This window comes from Dermacentor andersoni, chromosome 3, assembly GCF_023375885.2.
Source record: "Dermacentor andersoni chromosome 3, qqDerAnde1_hic_scaffold, whole genome shotgun sequence".
Classification (NCBI taxonomy): domain Eukaryota; kingdom Metazoa; phylum Arthropoda; class Arachnida; order Ixodida; family Ixodidae; genus Dermacentor; species Dermacentor andersoni.
In genome coordinates, this window is record NC_092816.1 from 154,264,916 (window position 1) to 154,283,444 (window position 18,529).

General features: G+C 49.9%; 1 protein-coding gene across 1 annotated transcript in view; it reads left to right on the forward strand.

Annotated features, from left to right (window-relative positions):
* LOC126524600 (uncharacterized) overlaps positions 1–18,529 on the forward strand; it is a 244,933-nt gene that overhangs the window by 202,506 nt on the left and 23,898 nt on the right. The window contains exons 4-8 of the mRNA XM_050172901.2: positions 2,509–2,561; positions 8,589–8,973; positions 14,072–14,197; positions 14,569–14,690; positions 17,045–17,583. Coding sequence (XP_050028858.1) covers positions 2,559–2,561; positions 8,589–8,973; positions 14,072–14,197; positions 14,569–14,690; positions 17,045–17,583 — 1,175 coding nt within the window. The 5' untranslated portion in view covers positions 2,509–2,558. The remainder of the gene's footprint in view (positions 1–2,508; positions 2,562–8,588; positions 8,974–14,071; positions 14,198–14,568; positions 14,691–17,044; positions 17,584–18,529) is intronic.

The following is an 18,529-nucleotide window of genomic DNA, read 5'->3' on the forward strand; positions in this document are numbered from 1 at the left end:
AAGCGCGGGTGTCAAATATATAACAACTACAATTTTAAGCAATAATTTTGCTGCACTTAATAACAGCCGACTTACGTACAGTAATCTCATAGAATACATCAAAAGTACCAAGATTTGCTGGTTTGTCAGGCTTTCCTTGCCAATTTGAAGTTCTAATGCCTACTTAAATCGCAAACAGCGTGCTGCATTCTATTACTATAAATGATGGTAATTCCATGTACATCAACATCTAACGACACATTCTGGCCAGTTGTCAGTCCTTTTAACGCTCTGCAAAAAATATCTAGCCAGGTACTCGCAGCACCTATATATATATACTCACGTGCTCTGCATGCAGTGAAAATGTGTTTCTCAGTCAAGTCGGAGTCGTCTATAGGAATAAACGAGGAACTTTATTGAATCGGAATGTCTGCTTAGGCAGAGGAGGGCGACGCTCCATTGGCTCCACTCGGTGAACTCGAGTTGCAGCAGCAGGAGCTTGAGGTGTGGCGAGTTGGTGTAACGTACTCGAAGCAAAAAAAAAAAAAAAAAAGCGCTGGAGAGACAAAGATGAAAACAGGTACAACGGGCGGATGCTGTATACAGCGCCCGTCCGTTGTACCTGTGTTCTTTTCGTCCTCGTCTCTTTTGCGCTGTTTATTTGCTTGCAGGGGGAAATTCGAATCCAGCCGGCTGTTTTGTGAATACGGTGGTTGCGCATGTTCGGCATACGATGTTTCTAAGCTTTCGTATTGTGGTTCGCGGTCGCACATCACTGCGCGTGTGGATGCAGCAGTGTAACTGTCCATCTGGGCCGTTTTACGCATCCGCGTCTATGATTACGGATTGCACAATTTCATTTAGATGCGAAGCATTCTTTTGCGAACCTCAGGTACTTTGAGTGTATCTATCTAGCCTCCTAAGTCCGCGGTGCTGGCGGTGCCTACCACTTGAGTCGCTGGGCATATGCTCGTGTTCACGTTATCGGCGTGGTCGCCGCATCGTCATCATTCGAGCATCGTCTTTCGAGTTTCGTGCCGAGCCATTGGGCGCGCGTAAGAATATCCGGCCATGCCAGCGGCGGAACACCGGGTGGTGGTTGCATACGCGCGAACAGCGATTCGAAAGCAAGTTTCCCACCACCCCGTGCGCGCCAACGGGCTCTTGGCGCTCTTGGAAGGCCGCTGCTTTCTGACCCTCGGCATGTCCGAGCTCCACAATAAGCGCCTGTTCGAAGTCGTCGAGAGAGTGAAACGGCACGGTCCAGGCGGCGTAGTAGGTACAGCGGGGCGTGGCACTTCCGGAGACGACAGACGTTTTCGCGCATGCGCGAGTAAGAGTGGGTGCGAGAGAGGAAACGTGGGGACTTTTGCTCTACGGAGGAGTTTCTTAGCGCGTGTTTTATGCGTTTGTCCCTAGGCGTGCCGGCAGAAGTCGCGGGACGCGGTAGTGCTGAGCTTAGCGTCGCAAGTTGGCGGCTGGACGTAATTATATTTATTCAATCGTGTTTTTTTACTAACTGAAACAACGTGTCATTATTTCGCATTTTTGGCGTCGCCTCCAGGGCACTAAAGCGGCAACGGGGACACCAAAGCTAGAACCCGATCTGGTCCGTGGGCTGGGGCTCGCCGAGGCCTGCGCGTGCCTGGGGTGTACAATATCGGCTGTCCGCTATCGCGGAGAGCCAATTTTTTATGCGAACACCCCCTGGTACGCTTCGACCTCCGCTGCCCCAACCCACGGGCCACCCTGCTTCCAGCTTTGATCCCCCGCTACCCCTTGGGTGCCCCGGAGATCCTGCGCCGTCCGCTTTATTATAACCTCAGGTGCTCTCCTGAGGTCTCCATTTGCTAGTTACATGTGCTCTCCTGGAGCAGTGCTTGTAAAAAATCCAATCTATCCTCGCGTCGAAAAAAGCACCCGCGACTTATACAACATCAGTCAGTCAGAACCTTGCCCTTTCAGACACGGCGATCAGCAAATGCATGGGGCGCCCGTGCCCACTGCCTCACCGCGCTGGCAGCCAGCGGCGGAGCGTAAACAAACTCGACCGCACGGCATGTCTAGGGGACAAACGCGTACAACACGCGCTAAGAAAGCTTCTCCGTAGTGCTAGTAGTACCTACGCAGTCACATATTCAAGGAGCAAAGGCCAAAGGCCCCCAGATTTTCTCCCTCGCACCCGCTCTTACTCGCGCCTGCGCAGAAACGTCGAGCGCCACGGGAAACGCCACGCCCGGCTGTACCTACTAGCAATTGTAAATATGCGTCCAGGCGCGCCGCCGCAGGGTCGATCAATGTCATAGCCAGCTCCCACAGTAAGTGGGACCTGCGTAATCTTTTTTAACTGCTGGTGCATGCAGCCGGCATGCCTCGAAAAGATTCATGATTTAAAACTCAGCGCGTTTGCTCGGTTTGCTATAAGCAAATTTTCGAATGGCAAATAACAAGGTCATATTTTTTTAACATGAAATCGAATGATGTGTCTGGTGTCACTAATCGAAACCTTTTTTTTATTGTTGATTGCAGATGGTGATGTGACCGCGGGTGCAAGTCGCCGCGTAGTCTCCACAGACGAAATGGTAAGGTGCTTGTGTGGTGCTTGTAACGCGGTGAAACAATTAAGACTGCCGCGAAAGCCTATTTTCACTCTTTATTTAATAGCGGCTTACAAAAACGCAAAGTAGCTAGATCAATATCTAGGAAGCGCAGTTTTGTAGATTTGCCGTTCGCGGCGGAACTAACTCGTAGGAAATTTCTCATTTTCAGGCGCTTTTTTACGCCACACATTGCGAAGCGAGGCACGCTCTCCTTGTTAATTTTTTTTGAAACCATGATCTATTCGCGAGTGTATACGTTAGGACTTGCCCCATGCATGGGCCTGTTCCCGAGATGTTGTTGTGGATGTTGTTAATTCTCTATTATTATTATTATTATTATTATCATTATTATTATTATTATTATTATTATTTCACGAAAACATACACCCTCAAAGGAACGAGAGAAGCAGATTAGCAATTATCTCCCGCAAGCGGTGCCTCATGTGCACCTGCTTGAAGAGGAGAAACGACACATTGTAAATGCGGGAGAGTGACGGAGGCACAGAAAATCACATCACGCGCGCACAGAGAGAGAGAGAGCGAGAGTTAAAGGGACCCTGAAACGATTTTGACGATTTTCTACAAACGTACCGAGTCGTTAGAGTAGGTCCTTCTGATCATTAATTGACACATGTAAGTGTTCCGCGTAAAGCGTGTGATTTATGATAAGGTTTTAAAAATGCACATCGCTGCCGATCGCAGCACACTGCTCGGCGGAATTTTAAGTCGCCCCTACCCATTTGACGGTAATCACCCATATGACGTCAGTGGGGCGAGCTATCCGATTGGCTGACTAGGGCGCGTGATCGATAATTTTTCCAACTTTATGCTAAACAAATGATGTTCGTAATAGTTGTAATGCTAGTTAATTTGTTTTTATAAAAAGAAGGTAACATAAAGACAATGCACAAGAACAATTTTTCAGTACACTTAAGCACTTCCGGCACACAGCAAGTGTCGTCTGCTTGTATTACAACGTGCTCCGCCTTTGACGAGAGCTCCGCCGTCAGTGTCGCTCTGTCTTTTCACGAACGCTATGATTCGACTTTGTTGTGTTGTGGACTGCAAACGTAGCGATTGGCAATATGTCAAGCTGCGACATCGTGTCCCTCTGCACGCCAGTAGACGAGCGGACTGGCTGCAGCGCATTGGACAGCCGCTATCCGATCGGCGCCAGGATTTGTGCGATTGCGGCCGTCACTTTACACCGGAACGCAAGCGCAAGGGGACAGGGCCTGGCCGTGTCCTTGCGTGTCGTTTCAGGGGATGAACAGAAGCGCACATGTGAATGGTCTGCATGGTGCAGCAACCTGGTGGCATAGAGCTCAACCACACACAGTAGCAGTACCAAACTGTATTCTTCTTTGCTGCTGGTGTAAATTTTTCGCAGGAATGTAATCGTTAACACGTTGTTTTTGTAAATGTTTAAAATGTTTTACACTTGGTTAGAGCAATATTAGCTCTTTATTTGGCTGGTTAAGCTCTGCGCCAACGGGTGGCTGGACCGTGGAGACCGATCAGGCAGCTCACGTGCGTCTAAGCTAAAGTTCCTTCGTCAGCTTGAGTTTATGCCTCCACCGTTCCGTCGAAACGTTCAGCTAGTGTGTGATTACCGGAATAGCAGACACGTTCGGCTCTACGACAGAATGCTCGTAACGCACGCTGCTTCGATAGCTTCGCTTGGGGTCGACGACCAAGCGGCTAGCAGAGAGGTTTCGCGCGGGCGGGGGCGAGCTCCAAAACAACCGGAAGTGGACGATGTGACGTCGCATCGTGGCGCAGAACCAGTGAAGGCGGAGCTTAGCCCCGATCGCTCGGCGAACGAGTTGAGGAGGAAAAGCATGGCTAGGGAGGAGGGTAACTTGTAGCCGCTTGTAGTTCCATTAATACGTAACGCTTCACCTAAATTGTGGTGCGAATGTTCTACTTAAGCTGTACCCTACGCGTCTACAAAATTTGTCCGAGCCGTTTCAGGGGCCCTTTAATGACTATGCGATAGTCGAGCATCGTTAATAGAAACCGTCGGCACATCATTTCGTGCCAAATCACTCGTCTCTTCCTGCGCACATTGCCTAAAATGAGCTCTGTTGCGAGGCTCTTCCAATCCTAGTGACCTTGGCGTCACATTTTAGGCCTATAGCAGCCATAGCCAATCTCCTCCAAGTGCTGCGCTCGTTCCGTGTCCCTTCGCTCGCGTCCGCGGTGCAGTGGAAATCCGGCGCAGCTCCTCTATTTATACTTCGGATCAACCGGAACGCGGAAGGCAGTGTGTTCGTGCGCGGCCCGCTAATGCAATTCAGGGGTGCGCCGTCGAGCCAGAGAGCGCACTTCGAAATCCTCCGGAAAAGGAAACGTTCAGCCTGTCTAGCCTTTTTTTTCTTTTTTTTTTTTCGGATAAGAGCGACCTTCTATAGAGCCGACGTCTGTTGTTCTTTAAGTTTCAAGCGTACGCAATCGCTTTCATGTTTCATTTACGACGTGCGGTGCTTCAAGTCTTGCGTGCTCGGTGTGCTCTTATGGTGCTCGTATACCCTGTTACCGCAAAAAAAAAAAAAAAAAAAAAAAAACACAGAACAGCGTCAGCATGTAGTCCGGGGTTCTTTTGTAAAGCGCGATTTCTTGGTTATCTTTTGTTGTTGTTGTTGTTGTGTGCGCACGTCATGCAGTGCTGTTGTTAAACCTGCGACTACCGCCTCCTCGGTGACAAGAGCCAGCTAACTGCCTGTGACGTCACGAGCTGAGGCATACAAGGTGCTGACTATACAGTGAGCGTACCTACGCTGAATCTCGACTCACGAGTAGTGATGCAAGACTGTCGGTGAATTGACCATCTATAGTTTAAACAAACTAAAGAAATTTTAAGAAATTAATACTGTCGGCAGCACATATCGCTAGTATCAGTAGGTTTATGGATAGTATTATGGTAGTTTCGAAAAAGCAACTGTCTATAGTATCTATAGAACCACAGTAGTGAAAGTTTCCGTGATAGCGTGTAAGCGCGACTGAACGAGGACGTAGAAAGAAACAGATACACGGAGACAGCGCTGTCTCTGTGTATGTTTCTTTCTACGTCCTCATTCAGTCGCGCTTATACACTCTATCATGGATTCTAACCAACTAGCCCGCCAACGTGTTTTAAATAAAGTTTGCCATTAATAGTGTTATTGTTAGCTTTGCAGTTCTTGGATAGTGACATTACTAAATGCTTCGGGATAGCTGAGGTTCATTCAGTAACACTCAGTACATGCATTTCTTGCAGCAGTTTTTGGTCATCGAAATACAATAATTGGCTTCCCTGTCAAAATTCCAAATATGGCTATCGCTTGTTAACTTGAACTTTAACAGATTACACCACACCTAAAAAAATCCGTCCCCCCCCCCCAGTATTTTCGAATCTAAATATGGGAGGGGGTTGAGGGCAGTCAAGCCATCTCTTTACGGCTTTTCTTTCTCACCCTCCTCCATTGTTCAATATGAAGTAAAGCTTCATTCATTCAATTACAATTAGTTGCAGCGCAGTCATACGTATGCACACTTATAACGGATTTTTTTTCCTTCTTCTAACTGAACGTTTGCGTGTGTAACTTAGCGTCAACATCATTGCCGTTCAGTCTGCTCTTCCTGTTTCGAATTGCGTACACTGAGAGGCTGAGGCCTAGCGCTCTGCCGGTGTACACTGACCTTGCAAGAGCGCACAACTATACTTCACAGCAACTTTGGGCAGCGGCGTTAATTGTTGGGCTATTGGCTCCAGGATTCTTAAGAGTGGCTGTTTGTCGCCTGTGGTTAGAACTCTAGCTACCGGCGAACAGTATCGCGTGATCTTATCCGATCCGCATGGAGAGTTATATATCGCGTAAAAGACCCGCCGACATGGTGCATCTCCCTCTCTAGTGCTCAGTGACACGTGCAGGCGCGTGCTGCAAGAACGAAGACCGCTATCATGCTCGTTAACGCGTAGTCTGCAGTAGCGCGTGGCCAGGGATACGCATGAAAACATCGCCAAGTTTGCGTTGCAGTGATGACGTGCTTACGTTGCTTTTTTGTCTCCTTTTTTTTTTTTTTTTTACTATCGATGCTATTACTATTGATAGGTTTGCCGTGTGCACTTCGCTAACGGTTCAACTGTGATCGTAGCCCTAGTACTATGGATAGTTCTGCATCGCTAGTCACGTCTCGCGAGCAGATTGCCGACATGAATGTCGACGGTAATTCGCCGATGTCGGTAAAAAAAAAGTCAGTCACACCGTGACAAGCCGCGCGGAAGGTGGATCTATATCTATAGTACAGGGACAAAGTCGCGGTCGGGGACAGTGCTTTTTTCACATCTTTCCATGATCTCCCCTCATGTTTTCTGCCGTTTTTTCCTTTTCAGTACATTCTAGTAAGCCGGTCGTCGATTATAGTTAACCTCCCGCTCTTTCATGTCGCATCTCTCTCTCTCTCTAAAGCGACGAGTGACGGGAAAAGCAAGCGCAGCGTTTTGTAATAAGCACATCGGGCGTCAACAAGCGAGCGACAACCCGCCGTGGTTGCTCAGTGGCGATGGTGTTGGGGTGCTGAGCACGAAGTCGCGGGATCGAATCCCGGCCATGGCGGCCGCATTTCGATGGGGGCGAAATGCGAAAACACCCGTGTGCTTAGATTTAGGTGCACGTTAAAGAACCCAAGGTGGTCGAAATTTCCGGAGTCCTCCACTACGGCGTGCCTCATAATCAGAAAGTGGTTTTAGCACGTAACACCCCATAATAATAATAATTAAAAAGACAAGCCAGCGAAAGATTCAAATCGTGTCTCTTCATCCTTTTTTTTTTTCTGTCCTGCACTTCGTTGTATTACGGTGAGCGAGAAGGCTTAAGGAAAAGCGAGGTGCTCTATTTCTGTCAGTTACAACTTTGTCGAGACAAACAATGAAGCCTCGTGAAGAAACAGTGAACCCGAAGACAACGGAAGCATGATCGTGAAGAAAACAGACAACAATAATGCTTTGGGGAAAATAATTGTTAGGTCAGGTTAGGTCGAGGGATTAAAATGCAATGTCTTGCCACAGCACCCGCCGTGAAGTATCAGTGGCATATGGCGCCCTGCTGCTAAGTTCGAGGTTGCGGCTGCGATTCCTATAGGCCGCGCTGGCCGCATTCAGATGGGTGTGAAATGCAAAAAGAAAAAATGAGAACGCCCGTGTATACTTTAAATTTAGGTGCACGTTGAAGAAACCCAAGTCATCAAGATTAATCCGAAGCCCACCGCTACATCTCCCATAAACCCCTGTGCAGTGCCCGGTCGCGTACGTCAATAAACCCCGTGATTTGATTTGATTTCATCGCCGAGCCCTCGTCGCCGGCCTTCACTTTTCAGTTTGCTACGCAGTAATCTCCATTGGCGCTCCCAGGCAGATGAAATCCAATGCGATATCTACATGTAACCCACGGTTCGTGATAACTTCAAGTCCTTGGCGCCCTTAGGCCTAGATGCTCTTGTGCCATAAAGCGTTATCTATCACGGCTTCAAGTGACAGATATATCGTCTCCGTGGGAGCCAGTGTAATAAACAGAGGCGTTGCGCTGCCTCTTCAAGCAAAGGACACTCTAAGTACGTGGTAAATCCGTCGTGCAGAGCACCGACTTTAAATAAAAAGATTCGCGACTGTAGTTTCTTAATTTCTCTGTGACAATTTTCACTGCGATGTCCCCTTGTCGTGCACGGCGACAAGCCTCGGTTCCGTCGCTCTCTGCACTGCAGTTGCCGTCTCTCGCATATTTTAGCGCGTCAAAAGAAAACAAGAGACTTCGAGGTAAGGAAACAGCTGGGAGACGGGAGCGACGCTTGTCCGGTCTCTTGATGCTTTCGTGTCTCGCTCCTAGCTCTTCTCGGAACGCGGTAAAGAATTGAGGAACGACTTGGCGCGAAGGAAGCGACTGTAACGTACGCCCATGCTCCTACTTGCCCCCCTTCTCTTTATTCTGTTTTTTTTTTTACCCGTTCTCTCTCTCTTTCCGCAACCCGCAGGGCTTCCACGCCGCCACTGCCATGCACCTACACAGGAGCAGCTCTAGGCCACGCAGCCTCACCGGCTCGCGCGTGATGTCTCCGCTGTCTACGGTCGTCCTCTTGGGCGCAGTCCTCGCCGTGACCGTCGCGTCTCCTGCAGCGGCCGCCGACACTTCATCGGAGCCGGCTTGCCCGGCGACGAGGCGCGGCGACGACGGCGTCGTCTTGGAGCCAGACGCCGACGTCTTCCTGGGCGCGTTCGTGCAGGCCCACGAGCCGGCCAAGGACGCCCTGCTGGGATGCGACATGCCCCTGACCCAGGGCGTCGAGACCCTCGAGCTCTTCAAGTGGGCCATCGGCCTCCTCAACAGGGACCAGGGATTCGTGCCCGGCGTCAAGATCGGTGAGCAGTTTGTTTTCGTCAGTAGCTTCTTCGTTAAGCGTCTACAGCGCTCTTGTGGCTGAAGCACTGCGGGCTCGTGCGATGACCCCCTGTGCCGAACGTGGTCGAAGGTTCTTGTGATGGGCCGGTGTCTGAAGCAAAGGATGAACTGGTTGGGGTGTGGAATGCGCTTTCGCGGAGGACCAGCAGTGGAGTCTGGGCATTCTGAGGGCCAAGAAAGAGGCCGCCACCGATGTACTACCTGCAAACTCGAGAACTCCCACAGTCTCTATAATTACCCATCCATCAGCTTCAGGAAGCCAGATATACGAGTGTAGCTGACTAAGGAAGGAAGGAAGGAAAACGTAGAGAAGGAAAGGCAGGGAGGTTAACCAGTTTAGCGTAACCGGCTTGCTACCCTACACATGGGAGAGGGATGGGGGCGATGAAAGATGGGGAAGGGGGAGAGAGAGAGAGAGAGAGCACATAGCACAGCACACAAACATCGTCCGGTAGAGTCCATCAATCTGGCATTGTACGTGATAACACTGTCAGAGCCGCTTGTCCAATCCCGTCTCTTTCAAAAACTGAAGTAGTCCCTTCGTCGCCTTCACCTGCGATGTCTTCTGTCGGCGGCATGTGAAAATCGTGTCGAGGGACAATGGTCTAGTGTCAAGGTGCGCGAGAACGGATGCCAGGGACTGTCGCTGAACATTATATTCAGGACAGTCGCACAGAATGTGTTGCAGCGTCTCCTCGCAAAGACAGGCATTGCAGAGAGCGTTGTCGGCCATTCCAATGCGGAATGAGTAAGATTTCGTGAAAGCCACCCCTAACCATAAGCGATAAAGCAGAGTCGCCTCGCTTCGGCGGAGTCCAGTTGGCATATAGAGATGCATCAAAGAGGGCAGGTGGTATTGACGGTTGCTCTGGTTGGTCTGGCTGTTTGGTGTGCACCATGAAGAGAGCGTCATCTCCTGTGCAAGCACTCGAAGTCTGCTAGCTGCGTCGGATCGTGAAAGCGGTATGGCCTCTTCTTGTGCGTCTTCAAGAGCTGCCCGAGCGGCATTATCGGCGTCTTCGTTTCCAGTGACGCCGCAGTGACTTGGCAGCCACTGAAACATCACGTGGTGTCCTTTCTCCTGTGATGTATGGAGTAGGCATCTAATATCGAATACGAGCTGTTCGAATGGCCCGCGACGCAGAGCTGATAGTATAGATTGTAGGGCTGCCTTTGAGTCGCTGAAGATGGACCATTGTCGAGGTGGCTCCCGACTGACGAAACGGAGTGCAGCGCGAAGAGCAGCTAGTTCAGCAGATGTCGACGTTGTCGGGTGGTCAGTCCTGAAGCTGATGGTAATAGCTTTTGCTGGGACAACCACAGCACCGGACGAACACTGGGTGTTTGTGGAACCATCAGTATAAATGTGTTCACTGTCCGCGTACCTCTCGTGCAGAAGAAGCAGAGACAGTTGTTTGAGGACAGGCGACGACAGTTCAGACTTTTTTCCGATTCCTGGTACACTGAGATGTACTGTGGGGCTGATAAGACACCAAGGGGGTATCGATGGTTTAGATGCAGCGGTGAAGCCCGAGGGAAGTTTGTCGTTGTACTTGTTGATAGTTTTAGAGAATGATGATTGGTGCCTGTCTGAAGGTAGTGCTGCAAGGTGGTGATAGGGGGCACGTGCAAAATGTCTGATGTGCGTTCTCAGGGCTTCCACCGTAATGTGAGTTCGCATTGGATGGTCCCGAGCAATCGCAAGAGTCGCCTCTGTTGACGTACATCTGGGCAAACCAAGGCAGACTCTGAGTGCTTGAGCTTGTACTGCCTGCAGAACACGAATATTTGTCTTGCAGGTGTTGTTCAGTACAGGTAGACTGTATCTTAAAAAACCGAGAAAGAGAGCTCTGTAGAGTTTAAGCATTGCGTCTACTGACATCCCCCACGTCTTCCCTGTCAAGTATTTGAACAACTGGGAAGTAGCTGTCAGGCGCCGTTTCATGTAGGCCACGTGTGGGCTCCAACAGAGGTCTCGGTCAATAATGACGCCAAGGAATCTGTGGTTTCGGACATAGGAAATGGTCCGCCCATTGATTGAGATGACATAAGGCGTCATCGGTTTCCGAGTAAATGCGACTAGTGCGCATTTTTCAGGTGAAATGCTGAGACCCTGTTTACACAAGTAGTTCGCTGTCAAAGTGGCCGCTCTTTGAAGTCGCGCACGTATCTGAGGACGTGTGACTGCCGAAGTCCAGACACAGATGTCGTCAGCGTATGTTGAAATCTTGATGGTAGTTGGCAAGCATTCAGCAAGTCCAACAAGAGCGAGGTTGAATAGCGTCGGGCTGAGAGCACCGCCTTGAGGAACGCCCCTGCTGGTATAGCGTCGCGTAGTTGGGCCATCGTCAGTTAACACATAGAATGATCTTGCAGACAGGTAACTTGCAATCCACAAGAAAACTCGACCACCTAGGCCAACCGTCGCAAGAGCGTCGAGAATGGCCTCATGTAATACGTTATCATATGCCCCTTTCACATCTAAGAATAAAGCTGCAGATAAACGCTTACGGGACCTTTCGTGCTGGACATATGAAACGAGATCAACTACACTGTCGATGGAAGAGCGGTCACGTCGGAAACCAGCCATGGAAAGCGGATAAATCTTGTAAAATTCAAGGTACCATTCCAGGCGGCCAAGGATCATCCGTTCCATTATCTTTCCTACACAGCTGGCCAGTGCTATTGGGCGGTAAGAGGTGAGTTCTAATGGGGATTTGCCCTGCTTTAAGAGTGGCACCAGGCGGCTTACTTTCCATTCGTCAGGAACATTTCCCTCCTGCCATGAGGAGTTGTAAAGGTTCAACAATTCTATCCGTGCGGACTCTCCGAGATAGCACAAGGCCCGGTATGATATACCATCTGGACCCGGAGATGATGAGCGCCTGCAGAGAGCTAGTGCCGCTTCGAGCTCCTCCATTGTAAAAGGAAGGTCCATGCGGCAATCACGGGAATGGGGGACGTCAGCTCGGGCTGGAGGATCTGGACGAGTCGCTTGGTCTGCGATCCGCGCACAAAAGTCTTCTGCGACATCGATGTCTTGCCGCCCTTGGAAAAGCGCTAGTGACTAAGGTTACACTAGGGCCCACTGCACTTCCCATCCACTGTCCTTTAGGTTTGGGACAAGTAAAGCGACACTTCTTATAGCGAAGCTTGCTTTGCCTCTGCATTTGACTTTCCCGCTGCTGCTGGCTGGCTGTTGTCTTGACGAATAGCTCATGCACAGGGCAGCACTCCTATCGTTATAGCCTTACTTGTGATCACTCCTGCGTTGTCATGTCGTCATGACCCTTCTGTCGTCGTCGTCGTAGTTATTCCACTGACGTCATCACATTATCGGCAAGCCCACGGCTTGTACGTTGAGAAGGTAAGCTAGGCACGGAAAATTCACTGGCCAGTCTGTACCGGCCAGGATCGGTATCACGTTGTCGACATGACGTCGATGTACAGTCGTCGACATTCTAGCGTCGTCATACGTCTGTCGTCATGTCGTTCTCTTCGTCATGTCGTTCTCTTCGCGCCGTCGTCCTCGTGCCATTGTCATTTTTGCTGGCTGCTGGCTACAGTCTTAAATATTGCGCAGTGCCGGACATAGTGCAAACGAACACCTGATATAGTGAGGTTTAACAGCCCGTAGGCGCCATTGAGTCGCCGTCATGCCGTCGTCGTCATTCCATCGTCGTCATTTTGTCCACCAGTTCACTCTGTCATATGCCTTCGTCGTCCGATAAAGTCGGCGTCATTCCAGCATCGTCACACCGTTGTCGACATGCCACTGTACATAGTTTAGCATCGTCAGCCCATTGTCGTCATGCCGTCGTCGTAAGGCCTTCGTCGTCATTCCAGCTCCGTCGCCATCAACGTCACACCGTCGTTGTCATGCCTTCGTCGCCATACCTTCGGCATCATTCCAGCATCCGTGTCACGTCGTCGTCACACAGTCTTCGCGACGCTGTCGACCTCACGCTGTCGTCGTCGTCACAACATCGTCCTCACTTCAGCGTCGTCATCCCCTGATGGTTACGCTGTCGTCGTCATCCCGTCGTCGCCATGCAGTCATCGCCGTGCCGTCAGGGTCGTTCTACGTTGTCTTCTTGTCATAGTGGTTCCAGTGTCGTCACGCCATTGCCGTCGTGCCGTCGTCGTTGTCTTTCGATCGTCCTCATGCAGTGTTTTTCATGCTAGCGTGGTCGGGTCGTCGTCTTGCGTGGCATGTGCATGATCGAGGGAGGGCAACAAGCTTGTGTCGAGGCAGGCGGTTCCTCGTGAAAATGTGTCCAACTGGGCCGTATGATCTCGCTTGCAAACTGTCGTTAAGCTGGAAGAGCGTTCTTTACAAACACCGTTGACATATTCGGTTGAACCGATTCGCACAGCGCGTGGGATCCGTACATTTTCTTTAGACTCTGAACTTTAGGTATGTCTGCGCTCCTTCGGTAATATATATGTGCATTCGTGGAATCTGCAAGTCTGGATGAGCTTTGCCGGAGCCGCTGTATTGGTTGTCGCAAAGAGCTGTCTTCCATCGGCCTCTGCGAATCTTGCTGCCTGAATTATTCCTTGTTGCCCACCGTTTTAAGATGAAGCAAGCAGGTGCGCTCAACCAGGTCGATGACAGCTTACTTAAAGATTATTTAAAGCTGCAGGGCTATCAACGCCCATAAACTCTCATTAGTGGTTCACAGTTATAGATACTCGACGATGTGCGTGGTAAGTATTCTTGAAGAAATTTTCGCGAAATCAGATCGTCAATGTGACAATCAATATTTCAAGTATAACGTTCAGGACTTCTCTACGAATGATCGCCGTCATACTTTGCGTCTTCGGGTCTCTTGGTGGGACAAGTGTGCGCTGCACCGCTGCTGCTGCAAAAATAAAAATAAAATAAAAAACCTGATAGCGGTAGTTTAGCTACGCTGCAACGCTAGCGTACTGCGACTAGTAGATATCTATCTGGTGACTTGTTCTCCCTGTAAGGATGTGTCTTTCTCGCGGCACTGCAGAACTATATAGCAAATGACTAACACACGCTATCATTGTGACTTTTGCACCTCCCAGGAATGCGGGTGTTCGACTCCTGCGGCCACAAGGCGAGGGCCTACCTGCAACTGGATGCGCTCCTGCCCGTTCTACGAGGAAACTCTGAGACTTGCGTCAGTACCGCCAACAGTTCCAGAGTTATAGGTGAGTCCGCCATAGTCAAAAAAATGTGCACGCGGACTCTACATGCGTGCGCCCTGAGCTTGGGGCGCTGCAGTTAATATGAAACAAACTTTATTTGTTTTCTGGGTCGTCTATACGAGCCGTGTTATCACCTAAACCACGGACACAAAAAGAGTCACGCCAGGGCGGGCGAAGGACAAACGGTGCCGCCTGTTTGTCCGCGCTACACTGAGTCCCTCTTCCGTCTTCGAGCTTTCCCTATCCGAAATGTTCAACGAATAAGTCCATAACCAAAACGCATAGACTGCCTGTCCGTATACTCTGCAGCTGCTGCGACCGACGGCCGCCTATTTTAACCCGCGTGTGCATTCTCGTGTGTAACACTCCACCAGGCACTCTCATGACGAGCGCCCTGAGGAACGAAGAGCTCATCGCTAGCCTGCTGCGGGAGCACGACGTCCCCACCATCCCTTTGGAGAGCAGCGCCATCGCGCCGCCCGAGTACCTGGCCAAGGTGAGTGCGTCAACCGGAGCTTCTAATATCTACTTTGCTACCGGGTGAGGGAAACTTGCATCGCTCTCTCAAGTCACAGACCGCGCGTGTGTTTCCTTTAGGTCGGCAGTATCGCTATTATGCTATCGCTACATTCGCGAGTCTCGGTAAATCTGTATGCATCACGAATCTTCTCGGCGCTGCCGCTGTACGTACGTGCTCTTCGATTGATACGTCATTGGTATAGCGTCTCTCAAACCAATTGAGGCCCCTCCTTTTTGATAATGAATATACTTACTTCATTCAACGAGTAAAATCAACACTGGGGCACTGCTGGCGCCCTTATGTGATTTACAGGAAAGACACAGGGTATAAGCTTTAACGAGTTCCTAGTTATTACGCACATGCCTGAGGAATAGATCACGACGCTTTACAGAGAAGGTGAGCCTGCTCTAGTGTTAATTGACGTGCAGAAATTGCGATTATATGCAGTATGAAATTATTGCGTGTCCATGAATAGAGAGTTGTACTTGTACATTTATTTCTTTTTACTCCACGGCATTTCCTTCTTTCACCGACGGTGTCCAATTTGCGTTGCGAGCATATATGCCAGGCAAGGCGTGCATGTAATCTGGTTAGATAAGATTCTCTCCGTGTAGAATATTGGCGCGCCAACATTCGGGAAAGTTCCGAAATGCGCAGGCGCGTCTTTTGCCGAGCGATAACTTAATAGCACTGGTTTTGTGGCGGTAAACTGTCACCGAAAAAACAAACAATGTAAGCGTCACGCGTGTCAATATTTTTTAAAGAAAAGTTCGGGCAAGTAGGTTGAGGGACAAAAAGGTCCCTCAATATGCTGTGCGCGTGCACAATTCAGCAAGACTACTTCCTAGTTAGTGGACGGAGTATATATACTGTGGCATTCTCACATGGAAACCTGTACTAAAAGCTGGTCAGTTTCGCATTGTTTCGTTTTCGGATTGAAAGAATATCTAGAAGAATGCACCACTTGTTAATGGCGTTCGATCTGTTAACTCTGATATATTGTATCCGCTGTCCTCCGAGCTTTTCTTCGTCCTTGTTTGTTTGAGCCACAACCCCGGTGTAAAACGCTGAGCAGTCATCTAACTCGAACCGAGCTTTTGCTGCGTCAGAACAATTTTGCGATTGTTTTCTATCGAAGGTCAACATAGTGGCCAGATGTGGCATCGCAAATTTTGTAAACACGCGCTCGCTCTCGGAAATATTTTTTTCGGACTCCACTAACGTCCGGTCCCGCTCGTATGAAACTGATCGTGTGAAAACAGAAATGAAACTTAAAACAAGAAATTCAGTTACGATTTAGCGGTAAATGCGAGAGAAATGCGTTAGCATTACGTCGAACCTCTGTGAGGTCTCGGATTCATGATTTAAACCGCGTTAACCGCGTTACAAAGTGTTGGTTAGGAGATCACTCGACACAAGTCCTCACCCTCACTCTTAGAGGAGCGAAGCACAACTGACGGTGGTGCGGTGCAGATCACCGTCAGTAGCACTATATTTATTTATTTATACATACATATATACATATATACTTACATACATACACACACATGCACTTTTTACCACTTCGACACTCCTAGTGCTAACGCATTGGCACACCGCGCTACATGCATACAGCCTATCACGGTAAACACTAGCTGTTTCTCAACAGTATACCCCTTTAATAAACATTGTGAAGTGAAGATTACAAAGGTGTAAGAATGCAGGTGCACTTTCAAGATGAGGGCAACAGGCAATGTGCCTGACGAAGGCCTACCTCCTGCAAACAGACGTGGCATTTGACAGTCACTAACGACGCCGCTTCAGCAACATAGTGAAGATAATCTAATAAGTTGTGGAACACATCATGAAGGCATAGATTTAACGACACCCATCTAACAACAATTACACTCACTGCGTATACCATTTTATGTTAAGCAGCGACCACTCCGTGACACTCCTTTTTTGTATTTTTTGCAAGACGTACAGACACATAAATAAGTCTGAGAACCTTATTTTTGAACAACTGATGCTCAGAATATCGTTCCCCTTAGCTCTCATTTGGACAACTTCAAATTTCCTTTCTTGCCATTTACCGTTGAAATGTGCAATAACCTGCATGCTTGTCGCCTGCGGAAATTGCCGCGCGAGCGTTTCGCGAAGGATCTTCCTTGACGTGCGACACTTTGATGGTACATGTTCATGTTCTATTCGTGTGCTCCTGCTACGCCCCTAACTCAGACAGCAGTGTATCTGTAAACATTGCGACTGTATCTGCAATATTTCTGCGTATTCGCCAATTTCCGCTCCTTGCTCACGCTGTCTCTCTTCCGACGCCACTGCCGGGACTGCAGCTGCTGCTTGAGGCCGCGTTCGACATGAAGTGGGAGCACTTCGCCGTGCTCCACTCCCTCGACGAGCCCAGCGTGGCCGTGGTGAAGGCCCTGAGCCAGCGCGCGGTGTCGGCCGCCTCGCCCTGCGTCACGCTCATCGAGGCCCTGCCCAAGATGGCGGCCCACGACGGCGACAGGGCCCGGATGCGACTACGCAACCTGCTCGTCCAGCTGGAGGACGCGACGCCCGTGTTCGTGGTGTCCGCGTCGGCCGACGTCGCCCAGGCCCTGGCCGAACTGATCGCCTCGGACCCGGACACCTTCCTGCGCCACCGGCAGTGGTTCTTCGCCTGGGTGCCCGGAGAGGAGGCTCTGCGCCGGCTGGGCCCGCTGCTCAACCGCGGTGGCTTCTACGCGCTCGCCCCGTACCCGCCCACCGTGGGATCGTTCGAGGACCACTGGAACAACATGAGCCTGGCCGCCGACCCCAAGAAGGCCCAGGACCGCTGGTACCTGGAGCTCGTGGCCACGCAGAAGCGTTGCAGGATTCAGAGTGTCAGGTGCCAGCCCATTATTGCTATTGTTATTACTGTTGTTGTTGTTGTAGCGAAGAAGACAGGCGTGTGCTTCAGGAGCATCGTCAACGCCTCGCTCGAGAGCAGAGCTCGCGCGCTCGGCGCCCGACGCTTGATCAACAAACCTGCCTGTGTATCGTGCAACGTTCTGGCTTGTTAATTAAAGCGCCTTACAGCAACCTCCACCAAATACGTAAGGCGGTTTAATTAACAAGCCAGAACGTTGCACGATACGAAGGCAGGTCTGTTGATCAAGCGTCGGGCACCGAGCGCGCGAGCTCTGCTCTCGAGCGAGGCGTTGACGATGCTCCTGAAGCACACGCCTGTCTTCGCTACATTATTATTATTTCTGCTACTCCAACTACTAGTTCTACACCTGACGTAGAACTTTAGAAGCCGCCTGCGATGCCTTCTTCTGTCGATGGTTATGGTTATTTATTAACTAGAACAAACTTGAAAGTTAGTCTGCTATATAGCCCGTTATCGAAAAATCATAGCTGAACACAATGCACTAAACGAGCGAAAGTTATACAACAAATTAATTGGGCAATGAACGTCTTTTGCAGTGAGTAAAGAGAAGAGAGCCAACACTCGACAGGAACAACACTATAAACTAAGAACAAATAGTTGTCTGATTGTGGTCATCGGCACCAAGCCGTTGTACTGCATAATAGAACACATAAGTTGCAGACGTATACACACCAAGGTATAATGTAGGTCCACGACAGGACCTGCGAATAACACGATCGAGTAGCTTCCGAACATGCTATATTTCTCAAACCTAATTACTCTAACCAAATCAAATTGTGGGACTTAACGTCCCAATGCGACACTGGCGCTTTGAGCGACGTCGCAGTTGGGGGTGGAGAAGGTGGACGTCGGATCGATTTGGACTACACGGGGTTCATTAACGTGCACTTTACTCCAGGCA